This window comes from Bos javanicus, chromosome 5 (genome assembly GCF_032452875.1).
Source record: "Bos javanicus breed banteng chromosome 5, ARS-OSU_banteng_1.0, whole genome shotgun sequence".
In the NCBI taxonomy this organism is placed as follows: domain Eukaryota; kingdom Metazoa; phylum Chordata; class Mammalia; order Artiodactyla; family Bovidae; genus Bos; species Bos javanicus.
Window position 1 is genome coordinate 111693677 of NC_083872.1, and position 24905 is coordinate 111718581.

The following is a 24905-nucleotide window of genomic DNA, read 5'->3' on the forward strand; positions in this document are numbered from 1 at the left end:
GATTTCTGTAAGCATGTCAATATAATTCAATGAGGAAAGAATTCTCTTTTCAGCAAATAGTAGTGGGACAACTGGGTATAAAAGAATGAGTCTGGATCTCTACCTCCCACCATATATAAAAATTAATTCAAAGTGGACCCAAGATAAATGTAATAGCTAAAACTACAAAATTCTTATAAGAAAATATAGGTGTAAATCTTTGTGACTTTAGACTAGGCAATGAGTTCTTACTTATGACACAAAGTACAAGCAACCAAAGGAAAAACAGATAAAATGGACTTTTTCAAAATTTAATCAAGAAAGGAAGAAAACAACCTATATAGCATGGGAGAAGATACCTGCAAATCATCTATCTGGATAAAGGTCTTATATCCAAAATATATAAAGAACTCTTCAAAAAAAAAAAAAACTTAATGGGCAAAGAATTTGGATAGACATTTCTCTAAAGAAGACATATAAATGGCCCAACAAAGACATGAGAAGATGCTCAACATCATTAGTCTTCAGGAAACTGTAAATTAAAACCACAGTAAGTATTAATACTGCTTCACATCCAGAAGAATGGCTATAATACAAAAGATAAAACAAAAACAGGATCACCAAGGATGTTAACAGCAATCCTCCTATTAATACACTGCTGGTGGGAATGTAAAATGGTGCCACTGCTAAGAAAAACGGTTTAGTGGTTCCTCAAAAAGCTAAATATTGACTTACCACATGACCCGGCAATTCCACTCCTAAGTATACTTTCTGAAAGAAAGAAACTGAAAGCAGGAGTCTGGTAACTTGTACACTAGAGTTCTCTGTAGCATTATTCACAACAGCCAAAAGGTGAAAACAGCCCATTAACAGATGACCAGATAAACAAAATGTGGTTAAGTACCTGCAGATTAATGTGATTCAGTATAAAAAGAATGAAGTTCTGCTACATGCTCTAACATGGCTGAACTTGGCGGACATGGTAAGTGACAGAAGCCAGACACACAGAAACACAGTTACTACTACATGATTCCACTTCACGAGGCACCCAAATAAGCAAAATCAGAGAGACCAGAAGCAGATTAGAGGTTAGCACGGGAATTGCTGCTGAACGGTTACAGAGCTCCTGTTGGGGGTGATGAAAACGTCTGGAAACAGACACTGGTGATGGTTGTGCCACAGTGTGAATGTAATGAATGCCACTGAGTCATACACTTAAAATGGCAAAGTTTATGTTACATTTATTTTATCTCAATTTTAAAAATTAATTATACACCAAAAGTCATAGGACTGTGACCTCTAAATGGGTGAACTGTACTGTGTATGAATTATGTCTCAATAAAGCTGTTTTTTAAAGTAAAAAAAAAATCAGCTCTCAAGCTATAAAAGATATAGAAGAATCTTAAAAGCATATTGCTAAGAGAAAAAAAATTCTGAAAAAGCTACATATGGAATGATTCCAAATATATGACAATCTGGAAAAAACAAAACTGCAGAAACAATAAAAAGATCAGTGACTGCCAAGGGCTCAAGGCAGGGGAGAGAGGACGGACAGGTGGAACACAGGGCACTTTGAAGGCAGTGAAACTATTCTGCACAATACTGGAATGGCAGATCCATGACATCATGCATTTTCCAAAACCCATAGAACTGCAGAACACGAAGTGTGAACACTTTGTGTAAACTAAGGACTATTAGTTAATATTACTGTATCAATACTGGTTTAATTGTAACAAATGTGCAACACTAATGCAAGATGTTAACAGGAGAAACCATGTGTGGGTGGGGAAGGGCGTGTGGGAACTCTACTTTCTGCATCATTTTTCTGTAACCCTAAAACTGCTCTAAAAAAGACTCTATTTTTAAAAGGTATACTTAACAGAGACTGCACTGAATTTTATCCTCTTCTCATGATTCATAAGGCTATTCACTTCAACAAATTATAATTTGACTTTAGATGGGAGGAAGTGCTGATTCTTTACCACTGTAGAACAATATCAGGCACTACTGAATCATCCCAGTGCAATACCCTATGCAGCCTTTCCCGACTTCTCTTCCACCCCCGACAATATTACTTCATGACCTAAATTTCTGTATTCATAAAACTACTCCCATCATAGTTTCTGAAGAGTCCATAGTCTTTGGAAACAGTTTATCACACTTATGACTAAATTCCAGTCTAATTATAATTACAGTGACATTATTATATTAAGTTGTCATGCCTCCTAGTTTATTCACTTTGTTCTTTTTTTTCACAGGGCCATGTTAGTTTTATTTGGTCTAATTATAAACTGTGTTTTAAAACATACAAGTTTATATAAAACAAAATAAAAATCATCTCTAGGGACTTCCCTGGCACTCCAGTGGTTAAGACTCCAAGCTTCCATTACAGGAGGCGCAGGTTTGATCCCTAGTATGGGAACTAAGATCCCGCAGGCCGTGCACAGCAGCCAAAACAAACAAAAAACACAATAGCAAAATTTAAAAAAAATCATCTCTAGTCCTACCAGGACCACTTGTTAAATTAATATAATAAATTTCATATACATAAATATAATTTTTTAAACAAAATTGGGACAATTTGCATATTCTTTCTTCCATTTATTATCTCTCTTAACAAATGTTGATGGTGCCTCTTCTGCTGAGAACCAGCAATGGGCAAAGTAGACAACGTCCCTGCCCTCATGGAGCTGACATCCTTTGGGGAGAAACAGGCAAACATATTTACACTCCTCACAACCATCCTATGAGACAGACATTGCTCTTATCCCAATGTACAGAGAGCTAAACTGAGGTAATCTAATAAGTTACCTTAGTATATGCAGTTAGGCAGCAGCAGAGTCAGGATTCAACCCCAGGTTGAAAGAAAACCCTATTTGATAAAAAAATACTCTGAGCTTTTAACTCATGAAAGAGATCTTAATATGATATCCTGTATCTTTATAAAATCGTACCAGGATTAATACTTTAGATTAGCTCCCTAAAATAACACATTTACTCCAAGGACATAGTTCCTTGACTTTAATCATGAAGCTTGCTCATGGAAAATTATTCATTGCTATTTTGTCATATGTAAATTAAGCAGGAACTCAAGTTCCACTTTTCAACTTTTTGGTGTATTTTTTTTTTCACTTTATTTTTTAAGTCAATTTATTTAGACTAAAACAAAAATAGTTCACACATTTTCTTCCCTCCCTCCGCCTCTGACAACTGCTAATCTGCTCTCTGTACCTATAAACTTTTCCTTTTTTTAACTCCACATGTAAGAGAAATCATACAATATTTGTCTTTCTCTGTCTGACTTATTTCACTTTGCATAATGCCCTTGAGGTCCGAAAGAATGAAATCTTTCCTTGTGCGACAACATGAATGGACCTTGAGGGCATTATGCTAGGTGAAATAAGTCAGGCTGAGAAGGATGAATACTACATGATCTCCCTTTTATGTTCATTGTCTACGAGGTGTCCTTTTATGAGGCACCTAACTGTGTTAGTTTCACACATCATTTTGAAAAATATACATACATTGTTTTCAAAGGCACTCAAGAGTCAACACAAAGGATTAAACAGGAAACCCAAACTGTCCCAGAGGAAAGGCAGCTCGTACATTTAAGAACTTCTTTTCCCCAGCTTCTGCTTTAAAGTAACCCCCCTCCCACACTCTTACTCTTTACTAGCACACTGTATAAACTTCTTCATCTGGTACCTTGATCTTTTCCAGCTTCATCTATGTGTTGAAAATCTTTTAGCGTTTGAAGGTTACAGTACCCCTCTCTGCAATGCTGAATAACTTTCTTTGATCCATTCTTGATGAGATAATCCATTAGGGTAAGGGATTTATACACATGGCGCCAGTTCTTCCCGTGGTCGTTGAGTCTCTGCCATAGCATGTTCATAATTTCAGAGAGAGAAATTGTGTTGAAAGTCAGGTCGCTGATATCTAACATTAGAGAACTGGAAGGACCCCAAGGGTCATTAGAAGTTGCTTCCCTGACTTTTATTTCAGCATCTGAGTAATTCTTCACGAAGTTTTTCACTTGCCTCCTGAATGCCATAGGTAAGACCAGTCTGAAGGTAGGACGGGGGCTGAAAGCAACACAATAGGTGCTTGTGTCATTGGTTTACAGAACCCTTGAGAGGTAGCTGGTCCCCAAGTCTGCTGCTCCCAAATACAAATGACTCCTCTCCATCTTGACAAGCTTATCAGTTTTCTGCAAAGGAATACACACGAAAAATAAGTAAGTTAAACATTTTTTAAAAGTCTCCAGAAGAGCGATTCAGTCTGAAAAATCTAGCTGTAGTTTCCAAATCAGCGCCTCACATACATCAGCCAGAACTGAGGGGACCATGTAAATGTTCCTAGGATCAATACGGGAAAATATCTCACGAGGGATTAGCCTATGTTATTTAAAGAAACATAAGTGGTCTTTCGAGACCTAAAAGTTTCCATTGAAAGTATCACTGGGACTTCCCTGGCGGTCCAGCGGTTAAGAATCTGCCTGCCAATGCCAGGGGACATGGGTTCGATCCTTGGTCTGCGAAGATTCCACATTCTGCAAGGCAAGTAAGTCCATGTATCACAGCTACTGAAGACTGCACGCTCTAGAGCCCGTGCTCCGCAACCAGAGAAGCCACTGCAATGAGAAGCGCAGGCGCCACAACGAGAGAATAGCCCCCACTCACCAAAACTAGAGAAAGCCCAGGCGCAGCAACAGAGACCCAGCACAGTCAAAAATTAAAAAAAAAAAAAAGTATCCCTGAACCTCTTTGGCCAGAAATAAAATTATTATAAAGTATTACAAGAACAGTGGACAAATTAATGGTGGACAAGAAAATGGAACTTGCACTATGACATCTCAAGATCTGTTGTCACGTATAAATATGCTATGTCCCGAGACTAATCAAGCGAAAACTGAGTCTTACAATCATCAACTGACCTTTGGTCCTATCCTTCTCAGAACTTACAAGTCATTAGAATCAAATCTAAATATGGTCTGTTTTCTTGTTAATCTAAAAGAAGGGAGGATCATCAACTATTAAGAAATTGTCCTCAGTGGACTCTACATGTAACCCACGATGCCCTAAACCAATGTTTTAGTCCTGGTAAGGCTGGTACGTCGAAGGAAAGGTTAAATTACTTTCTTTACTCAGCTTTAGAAACATATTCCCTGATAAGCATCCAGACCCAATGAGTGCTCAACAATCTATAATCAGATTTTACTAGAGAAACTGCATACATACTAAAGAAAAAATGCTAAAAATCCATAACAAATATGCTTGCTATTTTTAGTTTTGTTTCTCTTCCTTGACCTTCTTGATTTTTAGCTCAGGTTTGATGAATTTCTCTGTATGTATTTAAGGAAGACATAATTTTCAGAAGCAACCTAAATAAACTATCACTTCTTTTTTAAAAAATAAAAGAAGGGAATAAGTAATCTTTTTTTTTTTTTTGGTAAAAGTGCAACGCATTCTCAAATAAACAAGGCAGAAAATGTATCTTTTTAATTAAGATTTCTCCTAAAGAGACCATCATCAACCCTAGACAAAAAAAGAGAAATTGTGTATTTTTACAATTTTCTGATTTTCTCTCCTGTTTGCACTTTGAATACAGACATTTTTACCTGACTCACTCCTACAGTGAAAACTCGACTTATAATGTGTTTCAATAAGCTATTAAAATTTTCAGTCATGAGGGTTTTCTTTTTCTATTGTCCTTTTTTGCCCTCTACCAAGCTCACTCAATGCAGCGATGTACTGTGACATTGGCTTGGAGCAACAAATATTGATCTGTTTCTTTACAAGTCTATTAAAAAAAAAAAAAAGCCTTGTTAGAATCATAACTTGCTAGAATTGAATACAGTTGTTAAAATTTTTTTCTTTTTCAAATAGCTACCTATGTATATTTTGGAGGGACAAAATCGTAATATCTAGGTTTTCCTCTATTCTTAACCTGCATTTTTAAATTAAAAAAATGCTTTCTTAGATGAAGTTTCTGCCATAGAAAATTATCTACATAATAGCCTTCCATCCAATAGAGTAGTTCACAATGGGATGTGCTGGATTTATCAAAATTAAATATATTCTTAACCATTCAAAAAACTAAAGAAAAATGTCTGGATAAGTGAATTAGTATTATTTACTAACATACAGTACATAAGTGAATTAGTATTATTTACTAACATACAGTACATTGTGACATGAACACAGAATACATAACACACCATTCTACTACTTGAAATCTTGAAATCTTCTCAAGCTAACAAGAAATTCATTTGTGTTCATTGTAAATGAGGTTGGTTTATTATGTGTTTTAGACACCTGGCTATACGCAAACACTCAGTTTACTCAGTCCTTCAAAAGTTTGAGATTGTAAATATAGTGATACGAGACAAACGTAGTGCCCAAGAGGATAAATGTTCACACCTGAATTTTGGCTGCCTGGCTATCCAAGTCCTTACAATATATAGGGAAGTAAGATATTTCATGTTGTAAATTTGGGTTTTCTCCTCTGAAAGGCCTTCACCCACCACACTTACTACTTAGGTCCTCCCATCATGCTCTTTTCAGACCCAGTTTATTTCCTTCATGACACTTATCAGGATGTATAATTACGTGTTTGTCATTTTCTCTTCGGCTTTCTCCACCACCAGATTAGAAACTCCTTGAGAGCAGCAACCATGATCATCTTATCAGTAAATTCTACTGCATAAACAGGTACCTAGCAGGCACTCAAATATGTTGCATGAATGACCAAGTGGTGGATTGATTTTGCTTTGGGACAAACATGAATTGATTCTACAGCTTTGGGTTATAAATATGACATTTAAAAATATAATCCAACCCTTGCAACAGTCAAGTAAAGTTCTAATGTTTGCTTATGAATCTAGAATTAAAACTAGAGTTAATATCTAGTTTTAACTTTAGAGTTTAAAGCAAACATTTTCAAATCAATCAACAAGTATTTCTTGAGTACTTATTTTTATATAGCTTTGTGGAAGAAATAATAAATGTAAAACATGCTGCATACATTTAAAAATATCAATTAGTTAAGGAGCTTTCTCCCATTAACACTTCCAAGATAAATAATGAGGTATAAAACATCTCTTAATTTTCTTACTCCATTTACCCACTTATTCAACTCTTTGACAAAGGCTGTTTTCTCCCTCAACTTTACCTGAATAACAGGAGACTATTTAAGTTGCCAACTGGCATTAAACTACAGGTCCACAGTCTCTTATCTGAATCTTTTGAGGCCAAATAAGTTAGGGACTTCAGACTTAATTGGGGGGGGTGTGTGTGAAAACCTTTTGAAAAGTAATGCCATGCCTACACTATATATTACATGATATCCACACAAAGGTCTGGGGTAAGTAAAGAGGTCTGAACAATTAAACACATCAACATGACTGCAATAAAAATTTGCAAATATTTGTAATAAGTAAAGACAAATGGCTGTTTCAGTTCAAATCTTGGACCTAGATAAGTTAGGGGGGAAAAAAGTGGTTTTCAAAACTTCTTGGATATCAGAATTGAGAATAAGAGATTGAGGGGCTACACTGACTTTATCCAAAGATTTAGGACACTAACTATAACAGCATCTAAGAGGCTGAGTACCAAGAGGCATCTTTGGAAAGACACATTTAGGGTAGTGCTATGAAGACAGAACAACTTTTGTGTTTATACCGATTCTGCCTGCAGACATGAGATCAACTCAGGAGAAAATAAACTCTGGCCAAGATTGTTTTGGAAGAAGGATTACAGAGATCACCAGGGCATTAGCAGGTGTTACTGTTTTGATGGAAAGCACACTGCAAGAGGCAGAGAAACTAGAGTCCTGCCTGTGCGTTCACTAAATCACTCAACTATTATTTCCCAGAGTTTACCGTGTGACAGGCTCCATTTCTAAGAAACAGAGAAACAGGAGCACAAGACACAGTTTCCACCCTCTGGTGTAAATGGCATGCTGTTGTTGCTTAGCCACTAAGTCGTGTCCCACTCTTTGTGACCCCACGGACTGTAGCCCACCAGGCTTCTTCTGTCCACGGGACTTCCCAGGCAATAATCCCGGAGTGGGCTGCCATTTCCTTCTCCAGGGGATGTTTCCCACCCAGGGATTGAATCTCCTGCATTGCAGGTGGATCCTTAACCACTGAGTCCCTTCAGTGAAGCGCTGTGTAAGTGCTACTCTTCGATGTAGGCTCACAACATGCTCACACCTAGGCATTCAGTACCTCACCTCATTACTTTAATTAGGGCTCCAGAGGCATGGATTTGAGGTCCTAGTCTGCCATTTCCTATTAAGGTTTCTTTGAGCCTCAGTTTCCCCATCTGCAGCATAAGGGGAAAAAATCACCACATAAGGGGTGGTGGGAAAGACATGACATGCTCCACAAAGAACTGAAGGTAAAGAGCAGAGGAAGAATCTGCTTCCTGTATCCATTCCTTGGCATCACTTAATTCGTTCAACAGTGGTTTCAGAACGACCACTGTGTTCCATGCAGGCCGTGTGGGGGACACTGGGTCACACAGACGACTCAGACCAGTGACTGCCCTCAGAGAGCATGCAATGTAGTGGGAGTGGGTATTGGAGAAGCTTCTAGAAGGAGGGAGTGATGTAACACCATCACACAACAGTGACCTTCCCTCAGGGAGACCTGCGGGCCTTGTCCCCTTCTCGCCTCGCCTGACAAGGCGTAGGGACCCGCATGGAATGGGCAGTCGGAGAGCACCCCTCCAGGCCCCCTCCATCCCCACCCCTACCCCCAAATGAGAGGCTACTACCTGAGGGGAATGTCCAGCCACCTGGCATCTGGGCCTTTTCCCTACCAAACACCAGGCCGGCCCCCCGCAAGCTGATCCGCCTCCTCCAACCAGGCCGGAGAGCTCACGCCCTCCCCCACTTCCGCTTCCTCACTTCCGGCTCTTCACTTCCGGCCTTTCCTTCGGCTGATGCCCGCTACTCCCAGGACTTCGAGGAAGGGAGACGCCTCGGGTTAAAATAATCCCTGCTTGTGGCTATCCAGCGGTATGAAGGCAGATGTCTTCCTTTTGTGATCAGTTGGGCTGTGGCACTGCCTAATCCTTCAATGAAAGAATAAATTTTACAATCCGTGTTATTAGTCTAATTTTAACTGACTGGAAACGTGATCTGAAGGACAAAGAATATAATCTCTAGTAGTAGTCTCTAGAGATGAAAAGTAATGGGAAATGACTGAGTGCTTCCAGTGAGGGCCCTGGGTACCCCTGATGGCTAGTCATTGAAACAGTCAACTGATTTTCACTGAGCATCTAAAGCATCAAGGACTCAGATAGAATCGAGTTCGATTAAGTTGACAGGCTAGTGGAGGTGACAGGCACCATCACAGAAGATTGTGACAAGGTATGCATAGCATAATGAGAGAGGAGAGACCATCTGATTCTACCAAGGAGTAGTTGAGGGCAGCCTTGAGAGAAGAATTTATATCTGAACTGATTCTTAAAGGATGACAGGAGTTCACTGCATAGACAAGAGGAAGCCATTAGAGGCAAAGGACGCATCATGTGTAAAGGCTTGAAAGCTGAGAGAGCCTATAATCCTGGTAAAACTGCAAGCTCTGTAGCTACCATGGCAGTCACAAAGACTGTTAGTGAAACAGCAGAGGGAGGTGAAGTGGCAGAGGACAGTCAGATCATGAAGCGCCTTGTCTGTACTGCCAGGTGGGTTTTATCCAGAAGGCAATGAAAGTGTAATCAAACCTATGTTTTAAAGAACCATGGTGGCTGTGTGGAATACTGACTAGAATGGACGAAAACACATGTAGAGAATAGGAAAATGCTTAGTAAATGAAAGTTACCTTTGCTTTTAGTTCCTACTGCTTCAATCATAATTACTATAATAACAGCCTACATTGTTGATACTGGCATGTAGATGGGTAAGTATAATATAAAATGATAGGAAATACGAAAGAAATTGGTGCATTATAACCAATTTAGCTGGCTGTAATATAGAGTAATGAGAGCAGAAGGCAGAGGGAAATTGAAAAGATGGTCTGGAAATGGGTGGTTCAGGACCTTGAAGGCCATGATAAGGTGTTGGACTTTATAAAGTAGTGAGAAATAAACCAAAAGTGCTTTTTTTTTTTTTTGCATTGAGTTATAGTTTATGAAGATTTTCATATGTATATCTTATGTAAATTTTAAAGGAAGTCTGAAATATAGGTGATATTATCCCATTTTATAGGTAAGAATGCTAAGTTTGAGGAACATGCATTCATTCTTCATTAGAGCCAGGCACTATGCTGAGCCATGGGAATACAAGAAGGTTACAGTCCAATAAGGGAAACAGGAATAAATCAGTAACTGTGATAAATTACTATGATAAAGGCAAACATAGATTGATCTGAGAGTAAAAAAGGAATTTTTCTAAACAACATGGTTAGGAAAGGCTTTCTGGAGGAGTTAAAACTGAGCTGAGTTTGCAGGAACAAATAAGTTATATGAATTGTCCAGAAATATTCAGCTAGCAAGGATTTAACTGGAACTTGAACCCAAATCTCCTGTATACACTTCTATGCTCTTTCCCCTATGCTGAGAATCAATCTTTTGTTCTTAATGTTGAGCTCCATTGACCTTCTCAGTCATGAGTTTAACTTTTGTATTTTGAGAAGGTCAGAGATCTCAATTTTTTCAATTTAAACCTATTCATTTTCTTCTTTCAGAACGAATCTCTGAGTGTGTTCAGAAAATTAGATTGCAAGCAGAACAGAGGGACTGGAAAAAGAACAGAATTTTATAGTGAAAGTGAAGTCGCTCAGTCGTGCCCGACTCTTTGTGACCCCATGGACAGTAGCCTGCACCAAGCTCCTCCATCCATGGGATTTTCCAGGTAAGAGTACTAGACTGGGTTGCCATTTCCTTCTCCAGGGAATCTTCCTGACCCAGGGATCGAACCCAGGTCTCCTGCCTTGTAGACAGACACTTTTACCATCTGAGCCAAAGTGATGAAGGTGCCTTCCCTGGCAGTCCAGTGGTTAGGACTTCACCTTCTAATGCAGAGAGTGCAGGCTCAGTGCCTTGCTGGGGAGCTCAAGTCCCTAAAACCTAAACATAAAAATGGAAGCGATATTGTAACAAATTCAATGAAGATTTTTTAAATGGTTCACATAAAAAAAATCCTAAAACATAAAGTGATAAAAGTCATAACCAAAGCAGAAGCCATTGTTGTGGCACATAATCCACTCCACTCATTCTCCTTTGACACACGTTTGTGTATGAAATTATAGCACAGAAGCTATTGGACTTGGCTCCAGATATATCTGGGAGTCTACAGTGACACTCGAGTTTCTTTTTGGGGTGACTCTGTGAATGGTGGTTGCTAGTTTCACTAAGATAGGAACCTAGTCTGAGGAGCAGATTTGGCAGGAAAGGTGATGAATTCTATTTTGGACATTTTGAATGTGAGGTGAGGTGTCTGGTGTGACCAGGTGAAGATGCCCAAGAGACAGTTGAGTAGAAAAAATTGGGACAAAGGGAGAGTGTGCTGGGCAGGGCTCATGAACTTGAGAATATTCAGTACATACATAGGTTGTGATTGAATAGGCAGATGGAAAAAAGAGAACAACACAAACTCAAAGACAACAGTCCCATTGTAGGTGGAGAGGCTGGTAGCAGTCACTGAGTGGATCAGACAGGCAAAAGGCTCACATGCTACCCGCTATGGAATTAACTCTGCTGAAGTGACTATGGTTTTTCCAGTGATCATGTATGGATGTGAGAGTTGGACTATAAAGAAAGCTGAGTGCCAAAGAACTGATGCTTTTGAGCTGTGGTGTTGGAGAACACTCTTGAGAGTCCCTTGGACTGCAAGGAGATCCAACCAGTCTATCCTAAAGGAGACCAGTCCTGGGTGTTCATTGGAAGGACTGATGCTGAAGCTGAAACTCCAATACTTTGGCCACCTCATGCAATGAGCTGACTCATTGGAAAAGACCCTGATGCTGGGAAAGATTGAGGGCAGGAGGAGAAGGGGACGACAGAGGATGAGATGGATGGATGGCATCACTGACTCAATGGACATGGGTTTGGGTGGACTCTGGAAGTTGGTGATGGACAGGGAGACCTGGCGTGCTGCAGTTCATGGGGTCGCAAAGAGTCGGACACGACTGAGCGACTGAACTGAACTGAACTGAAAGTGACATGTACAAAGAGATGTCTGCTTTCCTCCATTTGGGGGCACCATAATTTAGTTGCAATACTGTAGCATCAAGAACATAGACATCATTTTGCCCCAATAACTTGGTGTGGGTTTTAATTTATTTTCTGAACTCACAGTTTTATAAAAGTGAACAAAACTTTCTTCAGTTGGCTTCCAAGACATTACTTCTCCTTCTCGTCTCCTTGGCTGGTATCCTCTCATTTCTCTGACCTCTCAACTTTGGAGGGGTCAGTTCTCTGCTGTGTTCATTTCCGGGATGGTTTTATCCAGTCTCGTGGTTTTCAACACCCTTCTCTCTCTCAACAACTGTCAAGATTTCATCATCACCCCTAACCTGTGTTAACCTCCAGACTCAGGTGCCTAACTCCCTTGACACCCCCACTGGCATGTCTCACAGACATCTCAAATTTAATACATCTAAAAGCAAACTCCTCATCTGGTCTTCTAGACCTTCTCACCCACAGTCTCTCCTGTCTCAGTGAATGACACATCCTTGCTTCTAGTTTCTCAGGCCATGAACCTTGGGGTCACCACTGACGCCTCTCTTTGTCTCTCATACAGCCTGTAATATCCATGAGTACACCTGTGACACAGAGTGGTTACTGATTCTGGGTTATGTGTGCTCTGTAGGTAATAAATGGTTTATCAATGGCATGTTCTAATACACAATAAAATAATCCTATTTATGATTCCAGACTTTTTTGTTACCCTGTATATTAAGAATTCAACACTTCCCACCATCAGTCCTAAGTCACCATCATGTTTTGCCAGGATCATGGCAGCAGCCTCTTACCTGCTCGCCCTGCTTTTTCTCTTGCTTTATTACAGTCTAATCTCAATATAGTGATCAGAGTGAGCCTTGAAAAACTTAAAACACAGTCCCTGGTGGCTCAGCTGTAAAGAATCCACTTGCAATGTGGGAGACCTGGGTTCGATCCCTGGGCTGGGAAGAGCCCCTGGAGAAGGGAACGGCTACCCACTCCAGTATTCTGGCCTGAAGAATTCCATGGACTGTATAGTCTTGGGGTTGCAAAGAGTCAGACATGACTGAGTGACTTTCACAGAGCATATCACACCCCAGTTCAAAATCTTCCACTGACTCCCATCTCAAGAGTAAAATCCAAAGACCTTGCCATGGCCATTGAGGTCCTATGTATTCTGGTCCCTACTCCCGCTCTGACCTCCATCTCTACTCTACTCCACCTCACTCACTGCATCCACCTTCAGGCTTTGCTCCTGCTAGTCCAGATATCTGAAAAAGCTATTTCTCCCCAAAAGCCACCAGGCCAGATCCCTCGCTTTGTTTTGGACATTGCTCAGATGTCTTTTGATCTTCTAATTAAATCCCAACCCCACTTCAGCCACACAGTCTGTGACTCTTGCCCCATTTTATAATCCTCTTTAGCAGTACCACCATCTGACACACGTATTATTTCTTCCTCTACCAGAATGTGTGATCCAGGAGAGCAGGGACTATGTTTTGTTCTCTGATACATCCCAGCACCTGCAACAGACCTAACAAGGAGTAGGTGTACAAACGTTGTCTATTGAATGAATAGAAAGAGAACGTCTGAACCCATGCTATTGGATGAAGAGTACACGTTGAACCATGAAGTTAAAGTTAGTGTAATTTTACATAAGAAGTTCTGATGCCAACAACAACCTCTCAAAAGGAACTGTTGAAAATTTTTAAATACATATGGTTTCAAACAAAATTTTCTCCATGGTGGATAAATTCAGATTTCATATATTCCTTAATCCTCCCAAATTTGCTGATTGGGACACACTATTCTGAGTGTCCCTTGATGGTGAGGACCAAGTTGCTGACAGTCTCACATGAGAGTTTTTATTCTTAGGTTCTGCCTTTACAGAACTGCTAGGAAATTAACCACTAAAGGATCCTTGCTTCCTGCCCTATTGCTCTGTACCACGTCTGCCGATCATTACTTACTACTGAAAGAACTTCTCTGTGAGATTTTCCTGTTCTGCACTCTGCCCCATTCTTGGATGAGAAGGGGTTGTGTTCTGTGTCCTGGGGGCGGTGTCCGGAGGAAAAGCAGCTACATCGTTAGGGCGAGTGCTGAAAACACCATGGTGCTTCCTGTACAGCGCTAGTCAACAGTCTGCTTTCTCCCCAATTCAAAACCACTGGCTTGGGACAAGAGTTGTGGCCAGAGAATTCCAGTGTTTGAGAACCAAGGATGAGGTCATCAGGCATAACGATGATCCCACCAAGAAGACCCTTAGACCTTGGAGACTGAAGAACCCTGAGGCCCATGTGGAGATGTGATTGTTTTAAAATTGGGCACATGTTGTTACCTTGAAACTTCTGTCTTTATAACGTGTGGAAGTAGTGGGGACCCTATTCAGATGCAACTTAGATTCAAGAATCTTTGACAGACTTGCATGAATAAAGAGAAAGCCCTCTATTACAGATTTAAGAGGAACAAATTACTTCCTTTAAGTCATCTGACCAATCGTTTGCTGAGCTCCTACTATGATCAAATACTCAGATTCTTCTTTTCTATTTCAATAAAATTGTTGAGTGATCATAACCAACATTTCCACCCCCTCCCCCCAAAAAACAAATCTTGAGCAAGGTTTAGGTATAAAGGGGCAAAGAGAAAAGGATACCATTCCACAATGTGGAATAAGTTTAAATTCGAGATCCCCAAGTTGTCTTATCTGATTAATGCTGGAACATCTTGTCAGCCAACATTTCCATCTTTATTTTGGGTCTGGTCCCCCGACTCTGAACAGTGCCTCTTAGCAAGTCGCAATATCTTTAATTTTGTGCAAAAGATGCAATGTTGGCAATCCATTTTCTAGCAAAAGCAGAGACAGAGGAAGAGGCCTTAGCAAGTTACACTTGGTCTAGGAGGAAGGAGCTGAAAGAGGCGCGTGAGCTACAAATCTGAAGGTAAGAACTAAGGAAGTTGAAGGTGATAAAAATGTTAGGCCAATGAAAAAAGTCTTCAAATCCCAGAAATATTTTAGTCCAGCCTATTAAGGAGAAAATTAAATTCCCCAAATCTAAGTAACCAGCCCCAGCTCGCACTTGGTTATGGCAAAGCTGGGGTTGGAACGCATCTTGGTTTTGAGTTTTTCTTCTTTCTTTTGTTAGGGGTAGTATTAGGGGCTAAGGGTAATATTATGGGCTGAATACACTAAAAAAGCTTTTTTTTCCCCTGAGATTTGAATGATGTGAGTGATCCAGGATTCTGTTAAATAAGTTCCCCTAAGAAGTCCTAATGTTCTTCCAGATGCTCATACCTACTTGGAGAAAGTGCATTTTCCTTAAGACCAGCAGTAACTTGCCAATGGACCATCTCTAGGATTAAAAATTTTCTTATGTGAACATAATCGTTAGGGGCAAACTTGTTAAAACTGAAACCAAGCATAAAGAAGCAAAAGTGTTTCAGTGAACCTCCTGCATTTTAGTTCAACTCCGGCAGCAAGAAAACAAAACCACATAATCTAAGGCTCACGCCCAACTCTCTGAAGCCCCATATCTGCTAGTTCCTGTGTGGTTTGCATACAGACTGCTGGGCTGACTGGGGGTAGTTTGGAGGAGGGAGTAAGAAGTCGGGGAGGAGGAGGCACTCAATGGATCTGCGAGCCTGTGCCCTGGTTTAGTGCGCTATGTGGACGACAGCCCAAGGTGGATCCGGACTCTGAAATGCAGTCATTTTGACATCGGAATTCAGCTTCCTTCTTGCAAGAGAGGATTCTGACCATTCGGTGCAAAGCCATAGACTCAACCTCTTCTCTTCTGAAAGGTATGTCTTTATGCAACATCAGTCTACACGCTCTAGAGGTCTCAGATTTTTACTATTTGCAGAATGTTCTCTTGGAGTCAATCTAATTAAAATGAATCCCCTGGGCTCTGTAAATATTGGTTTTAATTTTCAGCTCATCAGCTAAGGTCTCTAAATCTTTTTCTGTAACAGTGTTTGTAGTGGTAGGATTCAACTTCCAGTGAATGAACTAGAAGACTTGCTCCTTTCAGCCAACGTTATCCAAGAAGACTCCACTAATTGGCTTCTGAGCCATCTCAGGGAAAGACTCTGGACCTGGGAGTACAAGGGTGGAATTCCCCTTCACCAGTGTCAGCATTTGTTCCGAATTAGCGTGGGTGTGGGAGGTGGAGGGCAGAGTAGCAATGAATGAACACAAGTACTGCATGGTCAGGATTTGTTCCTGGGGCTTGCATTTCTACTTCTGTTAGTGTTTATGTTGCCTATATGTTGCCTTTATAAAGAACCCCAGATTGAGTTCCTTTACAAAAAGAAAACTGTACTTTGAAATGAGATTTGAGAGAGTGTTGTCTATATTTATCCCTTTATTAACAGTTAACACTGTGTCCCTAAGACCGTCTTCAGTTCAGGCATAAAATCTGAACACAACTCTTTGACACCCTACTCTTTGAACCTGAGGATTGAATATACCCACCAAAGATTAATCCAATTTAAAAATATCATGCTTACATATCTGGAATTAGATCTTGTTAATAAAGTATATGTAACTTCATCTGTACATTACTGAAAGTATACAACCCCAGGTGAATTAAGAGAAGGGAAAAATGTTTAGGATCTAAAACTCCAATAGAAAAGATTACATTTGCTCATGTTCTGTCATCTGAGGGTGGGAAACCTCAGGTTGAAAAATGTTTCATTACCTACAACTGCATTTATCATAGATTTATTAGTTTTTCAGTGGGTCCTCTTTTCTTTTCTCTTCTTTTTTTCTTATTTTAGTTTCAGAAAGGACTGAGTATAAGCGTATTCTGCTTTAACAACCCAGTATTGTTATAAAACTTCACTTTTATAAAATAATTTTAAAATGATCCTCTTTACAAAAGGATTCATTATTAAATAAGGAGCACCAATAAAATTGAGAACCATCTAACTGTATTTAAATTTCAAATTTTAAAAAATTTGATTTGTACCCTTTTGGAGAACTGGGAGTGGTTTTTTGGGTAAAGGGAGACAGTCCTATATCATTGAATAAAACTATATTTTTAGATTGAACTTAGAATGTCTCCCATATAGTAAACTGTAATCTGATTCTCCCATTATAATAGATTTTATTTTTTTTTAATGACTTTACTGAAGCATAGGGGAAGGAGGTGATCGATTTGTTCAAAATGAAGAAATATCTCTATTGCTAATATAATATCCTTTTGAATATCTTTCATATCTTAGGCCCTAATGAAAATCTTCTATCTTTTTTAAAAATTTCAATTGTTCTACATCTATTTCTTAGGGATATTGTAAGAATAAATGAGTTAACATAAATATGAAATGGCTTAGGAAAAAGGTGCTGTGGAAACACAAGGTGATATCAGTATTAATGATTTCTTTGAATCTTGATCATTTTCTTCCCACCTTTTATACAAAATATATCTGACTTACTGCCTGAAGCCATCTCTTTTATGTCTTTGCCTTCTGGAGGGGCTGAAAATGAGCCTACTTCCCACATGTTTATTGATTCTCAGAGAATAACACCTGTAGGTTTTGGTGATTTGCAGGGCTTGTGCCTGAAACAGAGCTTGCTTCTTTTCCTCACTCAGGAAAAGTCTACAACCACTCCAGTATTCTTGCCTGGAGAATCCCATGGACAGAGGAGCCTGGCTGGCCACGGTCCATGGGATCGCAGAGAGTCGGACACGACTGAAGTGACTGAGCACGCACGCATTTAAACATGTGTTATTGTGGGTGATTCCATTGGGATTTCTTAAACAAGTTATAGTTGATACTTGATTAGTCTGAGGAACAGAGGCTTCATTTTTGTGCAGTCATGAAACTCAAAACTTGGTGAAGAATCTTTATGGCCTAAGTTATTTGAATCAAAGGATGAGACCGACTGACCCTCCTATTTGTCCACCTCAAGTACGTAACTCAGCATGTCTTGATCTACAAAGGAACAACACAGCCTCCTGTGCGTGCATCTTTTTTTGACCTCTTTACAGTTTCTTTGGAAAATGTAGCCTCATTTAACAAATGAATGTTTATTAACACATTGTACATTTACTACGTGTCAGGCCTTGTTCTAGGCACTGAGTTCTCTTCGACAATGTTAATATTACATTAGGTTTCAATGAACCAATGAACCAATGGGATATTCAGTAAGTAATTTTTAGAAGACAGATTAAAAAAATAAATCCATTCACAGCAAACATTTTGTAATTAAAAGAAATTATTACTAAGTACGTGAAGATTAAAGTCTTAAACTGCCCTCCAAAGAAGATATAAGACCTACGTCTTATGAACAAAGTGAAGAGAATGTCTAAACATAAAGAAAAGTTGAAATATTTGTACAGTGAATAATTCCATACTCATCTCCTAGATTCAACAGCTGCTAACTTTTTGACATATTTGTTCCACCTATATGTATCTCTTTCTAACTACTTGTAAGTTACAGACAGAATGATACTTCACCCCTAGATAATTCGGTACACATCAAAGAATAAGAACATTCTCCTACATAACTGCAATGCCATCATTATACCTAAGAAGATGAACAGTGATTCATTAATATCTAGTATCTAGACCATATCTAACCTTAACCATTTGTCCCCCAAATGTCTTCCATACCTTAAAAAAAACTAAGATCTAATTTTTTTTAAAGAAAAAAATATTTTTTTACATGAAGGCTTCATGTCTTTTATTCAACGTTAGTGTTTTTGAAAAGGTTAGGTGTTGTCTTGTTGAATGTTCTAATTTGTTTTTGCCTAGCGGTGTCATTTAATTTGTTCCTCTATCCTCAATATTTCCCGTAAACTCCAAATTAGAAATAAAGCATTGATTACATTTCAATTGAACGCATTTTACAAGGTGCTCCATATTGTATCTCAACAGGAGACACTTAGTTCCAGATTGTCCCTCTATTTGTGACACTCGGTTTGATCGGGGCTCAAGGTAGTGATCTCAGTTCAGGGATCCTTTTGCAATTAACAAGTAGTCTGGCAAGATAATGCTTAGGCTTTGTGATGATATCCTGTTTCCCAACAAACCTCACTTAATGGCTTTAGGTGATAATCCTTTCCTAAATCAACTATTTGTTTGGGGGTCATATACATTTTCCGTATACTTTGAAGAAGGATTAGACATACACATTCATTGTTATCAGCAGCCACAGCAGATATTTGAGTGTTTTGTTAAGTTCAGGTAATAACAACCATGATGATGATGATAGTAATAAGTAACACTTACTGAGAGCTTGCTGTAGGTCTAGGTTTGAGAGCCAATCCTTCAGTTACTAACTAGGCCAATTGGGACAAGATACTTAGTCTTTCTATGTCTTAGGTTCTTTAGCTATAAAATGAGAGTGATAATGGTAGCTATCTTATCATACTGTTTTGAAGATTAAGTAATTTATACACATAAAGTTTCTGAAACAGTATCTGTTATTGCTATTTGCCAAGAGCACTGTACCAGTGTTAACTCATTTTGCTTCTCCTAAGGGCGCAATGAAGCAAGGGCTAATATTACCCTTCTTTTGTAAGTGAGGAAACTGGGGTGCAGAGAGTTTAGGTCACTTGCACAAGGTCACTTAACTAGTATATGGTAGAGCCTTGATTTGAACCCAGGTGGTCTGATTCCAGAGCATTCTCTCCAAAGGCTTCTGACACATGGAATGAGAAGGAACAGAAATGGAACTGAACGAAAAGCAGCTACAGCCTGCCCCCACCCTGGCATCCTATCACCGCCCAAGTTTTAAGTTCTTTTGAGTTATTCGAAACCTGAGACTCTTGCTACCAAAATATATTTTAGGTTTTGTTCATCTGATAATAGCACTCTAGTAAGCATAGATGAGTATACTTATTGCAATTCTATAGTTTCAGGCTCTGTATAAGAAAGTCTAAGAGAAAGAGATAATGTTAAGACTGGAAAACGTAGAACTATTCAGTATAAAGGAAGAGGAAGGGGAAAAACTGAAAGGAATAATACAAGAAGGGAGTTATGAGACCTCAGAGTCTTGGGGCAGAAGATGACATTTTGATACAGTCAAGGGGAGAAAATGCCTCTCGTTTTTTACATTACTGTACTGTGTAAAATTTTACCACTAAAACACAAGAGTATAGCCATTGTCAGATTTATAAAAGACCACATTGGATTTCTTTATGGGATGATGGATGAGTCTTGATAGTAGGTAACTTCTCTGGTTGGTTATCTTGGTCACTCAGACATTCCATAAGTCAGTCTGTGTCTTTGGAAATACATAACTGCACGCAGAAAAGGCCTCACAAACCAGGCATTGGTCCCTACCCCTTCATTAGCATTAAAAAAGGATTCCAGTGCTGTCTTATTCACTCCTTCTATTGCTGCTACAGAAAGCTCTCAAGTATGATTTTCTAAAGAGAACTAAAAATAAATGAGAAAAAAAAATCCAACATTAATGTTTTTACGCATTTCCAACACAAGCATTGCTAAATTGGTCCTGCCTTTTTATGCTTTTAATGAAAAGCAGGCTAATTGATCAACTGGTCAAGAATAATACTTTTTCATTTGTTTTTCTCCACACCTCTCAGCCTTCCAGAACCACAGGCTTAATGTGGCAGCCTACAAATGGTTTACGATTTGTGTCTATTGTCTGGTGCTTTATGGGAAAATACTGGAAACACACTGCTGGAAACTCTGTAGGAACTCAGTAAATAATAAGTAGATAGTTCTCTTGCTAAATATGATTTTAAAGAAAAATCTTAAAATACCTAGGACATTCTACTAAGGAAGTACACTAGTAGGAAAAAAAAAAAACCTGGTTGATTTATCATTTGAATTTTCATCTTCATTTTATAAGTTATAGACTTTTAGTAGTTTAGGGAGCAAAGTGTGAGGTCAGATTAATTCCCCTCTCCCGAACAGATTTGTATTCTAAAAATGTGGATTATGAATTGTAAAGCTAGCAAGGAGATCCCAACTACACATTAAATCTAAGAAAATTGTCATATTTTAATAGATTATATCAACCTTTTACATTGATCATAAACATGTTGATATCCACAGCACAGAGGTTCTTACTGGTGGTGGTGAGGCTAAAGGAGCAGGGGAGTTTCAGAGACACATTTAGGAAGCTGATGAAAGCTATAGAAGCACCAGGGGTGGAAAAAAATATGCCTAGCATCATTCACACACACCTTTACACAGAATATTCAGTGGCTCATGGACACTCCCTGCCTCCCCCTCCACCACCGCCAACAGTGTCCATCCATATATCTTCAGAAGGAAAAACATGCTTTATATGGAATTCTTTTTTTTTTAACCTTACCTTTTTTTTTTTTTTTTTTTACCTGAGCCTTATAAAGTTTTAAAAAGCATTTTCACACATTATCTCGTTTGATCTGCCTATGATCTGTGAGGCAGGCAGACCACATATTTTGCCTCTCATGTTGCAGAGTGGGAAGGGCAAAGCTCGCAAGTTTAAGTGAGTTGCTCAAGGTAATTTTGCTAACGTCTACCAAGACATAGTACCAAGGCTGTGAAATTGTAGCCAGGGTTCCTTCTCCCACACTGGTCTGGGCACAGCATCAAGAAACTCTTGACGCGGGTTCTGGAAATCTGAATTCTGGCTTTATTGGAAATTACCTGCGTGACCTTGAACGTGACACTATAACCTCTCTGGGCCTCAGTTTCCTTCTCTATTGAGTGAGAGGTTAGACCACATGTTCTCTGAAGCCCCTTCCGTTCTCTGTTGCAAACTATCTCATCCTCCTGCAGTCTGAGAGCAGAGAAAAATGACCTTTTCAGTGACAGATGGCAAGAACTTTCACCCTTCCCTGTAGGTCATAAGAGCTGGCGTCTGGTTCAGATGGATTCCTTTCCAATGTCCAAATCCTGTTAGAAACTAGCAGCATGGATCCTGCTTTTGTGGGCTACTTGTGTGTCGTGCCGCTGGTTGCCTCCTTTTCCTGCAGGGCTGGCAGTCTCACAACAATTTTGCTCCAACCCTGTGCTCTGCATCAGACAGACGTACCACGGTATTTTATGATCCCTCTTGGGTAGTTCAGGATATGATATGGAAATAAAGAATGCTGATGGACTTATTTGGGGCTGATAGAACTTATCCTTCTAAAAAGGTTATTTCTCTTGAAGGACGCACATCTTCCACCTGATTTTTCATCACTAACAGTTATTTCCTTTAACGTCTCTGAAATGTGCTTGAAAATTGGAGTTGAGAGAGAGCTAGCAGCACTGAACACAGATGCCCTGAGACGAGAAAGGATGTGACCAAACCCTTTCTTTTGGGAGATGGTTGAAGAATCTTTGAGTCAGTATAATTAGGACAAATTTGTGTGTTAGCCTTTGTTTCAGATTTCTAAAAAGTGTCCACAGTGCATGGATATACAAAACCCATGACACAGCCCCAGTTTTATTTTGGACTTCTCCAGGAAGATAAAACAAGCAGAAAATTCTCATGCTTTGGATGTCAGTAAACCAGGCTTTTGTAATATCAGTTGTCAAACGGTGGTAACTCAGAATCAAAGTTCTTCTACGCATCACAGGAACCACCCTGCTCTTGGTCTTCTGAAGCATCTGAGCCAAGAGCTATTAGCACAGACAGACTGGCTACCCCAGCAGCCAAAAAGGTGTCAGTCTCTATTTGTGATCAACAGCCAATGATAAAAAATCGGGGGCCCTGTCCTTTTGCTCACTGCATTTTCTACCTGAACGTCAGGCTGGAAAGTGGAATTGTATTAGCTTCTTGCCGAGAAGTGTATAATTTGCTCTGTCCCATGTCAGGTCATTGGACTGTGGGAGGTAATACTGTCCAGTGACGCGAGTGGCAGAGCATGAACTTGGCTTCTGTGTTCTGCATTCTATTCTCAGCTTCGGGGATGACTCAGAGTGCCCCATCCATGCCTCTGTTCTTTAAGCCACTACACAGGAGACTTGAGAAGAGCTGTGCATCGTTACCCCCAAAGATGTTTTTATCTTTGGTATAATATAAATGTGCAACCTCTCTTTTTTAAAAATGCATACCAGGGTGCTTTCTCATTTAAACTCATTTGTGGAATTTCTCTGTCTGAGATCAATGTTGTTAAATAGACAACTCATTCATTTTATAAACCAGAAGCTGTGTGATGTTGTGACTTGACACCGGTATACATGTACTTGTGTGCCCGGTTGTGTCTGACTCTTTGCTACCCTTGGTACCCTGCAAATATCCAAGTAAACAAAGAAGGAGACGTGTGAAATCGAAGAATCTCCCAGCTGGAGAGTAATTCCTAAGACCTGACACAAGGAAGATAGGGCTCTTAAATAGTGGCATCGACACAGAACTTTTTTTTTTTTTTTGGCTGCACCTGGATTTTTTATCTCCACTGTGGAGTATGGGATCTCTAGTTGTGATATGTGGGATCTAGTTCTGTGACCAGGGATTGAACCCAGGCCCCCTGGACTGGGAGCATGGAGTCTTAGCCACTGGACCATCAGGGAAGTCCCCTGGACACACAGCTTTTATTTTGAAATGCAAGATGTAGGGAAAAGTAAGATTTACTATACTAGCCAACTTTGTCAGCTCATATTATTTCATAAAGCAAAGGGTCAATTACGTGTTGTTATCATCAAGAGAACATACTGTAATGCTTTGTCATGTAGGCACTATAAAAAAATATCACCTTGTCTGGTTACTTTAATTCATCTTTTGGCTGCCGTCAGCAGATATCCCCTCAGTCCCTAATTCAAGGACCCAGATGTACTGAGAACATTTAGGGTAATCAAAACAAAAAGAAAATGGGGCCCTTTCCTCTAAAGAGCTAACAAGCTATTAGGGGATCTAGGACGAGTGAAAGCAAATGCTTCCGCAGTGCCACCTCCTGAGGAAGAGGACTCAGGTGGGGCTTTGGAGGGAGGGCTTCCTGAAGGAGGTGGTTCTGCAGGCAGAGGAAGATGGCTTGGCAAAGGGACATAAGCTCTTCGCACTTCAAGGACATTGTAGGAGGAACAGAGTCTTCTTTGATGAAGACCTGTTTACCGTGCAAAAGACAAAGAGTCAAGAAGGCTCTTGGGATCCAGAAAGAAATTAAACTTCTGCTGCTGGAAACTCTACCTCAGACTCTTCTCAGATAACCTGTTCTTTTTTACTTCTCGTCATGTCCCCTTAACATCTTCTTTTTCAAGCATAAATATCCTTTGTTCTTTCAGCTATTCCTCTTGTGATGTGGTTTTACATGCTCTCATCATTTTAAGTGTTTACCTCTGATGGACTATGATGTGAGGCATCTCTTAAATCATGGTGCTCAGAATGGGACAGGGCTCTCCAGGAGTGGTCTGACCAGTGCAGAATACCATGGAATAGTAACCTCCCTTGATCTATACCCTATACTTCTATTAATATGGCCCAAGATTTGCATTAGTCTTTTTGGCACTCAGTTAGTATGCTGACTCATTCTGAAACTGTGGTCAACTCATACCCATGAGTTCCCATGCTCTACTATGAAGCCAGTTCGTCCTTATTCTGTACTTACATTATTGGTTTGTTTTTTTTTTTTTTTAAAGAAAAGAAAGAAAACCCTAGGCACAGAATTTTAAATGTAGAGATATTTAACTCTATTACACTTGATCCAAATGATAACAACCCATCAATATATTGATATTTCAGAGCTAGAGTGTTAGTTCTCCTTCCCCAAGGTGAATACTTATCTGCTGGCATAAGGGCAGAGCTAGTCTCAACACTGGCCTGAAGAGATCTCATAAGGGTCAGGACTTTATTATCTACATGTTTAGACAAAC

At 39.6% G+C, this 24905-nt stretch overlaps 2 protein-coding genes across 2 annotated transcripts in view; one reads left to right on the top strand and one right to left on the bottom strand.

Annotated features, from left to right (window-relative positions):
- ENTHD1 (ENTH domain containing 1) overlaps nt 1–4091 on the bottom strand; it is an 87053-nt gene extending 82962 nt beyond the window's left edge. Inside the window, exon 1 of the mRNA XM_061418598.1 lies at nt 3685–4091. Within this exon, the coding sequence (XP_061274582.1) occupies nt 3685–4033 (349 nt within the window). The 5' untranslated portion in view covers nt 4034–4091. The remainder of the gene's footprint in view (nt 1–3684) is intronic.
- An 11347-nt stretch (nt 4092–15438) lies between these two features.
- GRAP2 (GRB2 related adaptor protein 2) overlaps nt 15439–24905 on the top strand; it is a 67614-nt gene continuing 58147 nt past the window's right edge. The window contains exon 1 of the mRNA XM_061418601.1: nt 15439–15950. The gene's annotated coding sequence lies outside the window, so the exon portion shown is untranslated. The remainder of the gene's footprint in view (nt 15951–24905) is intronic.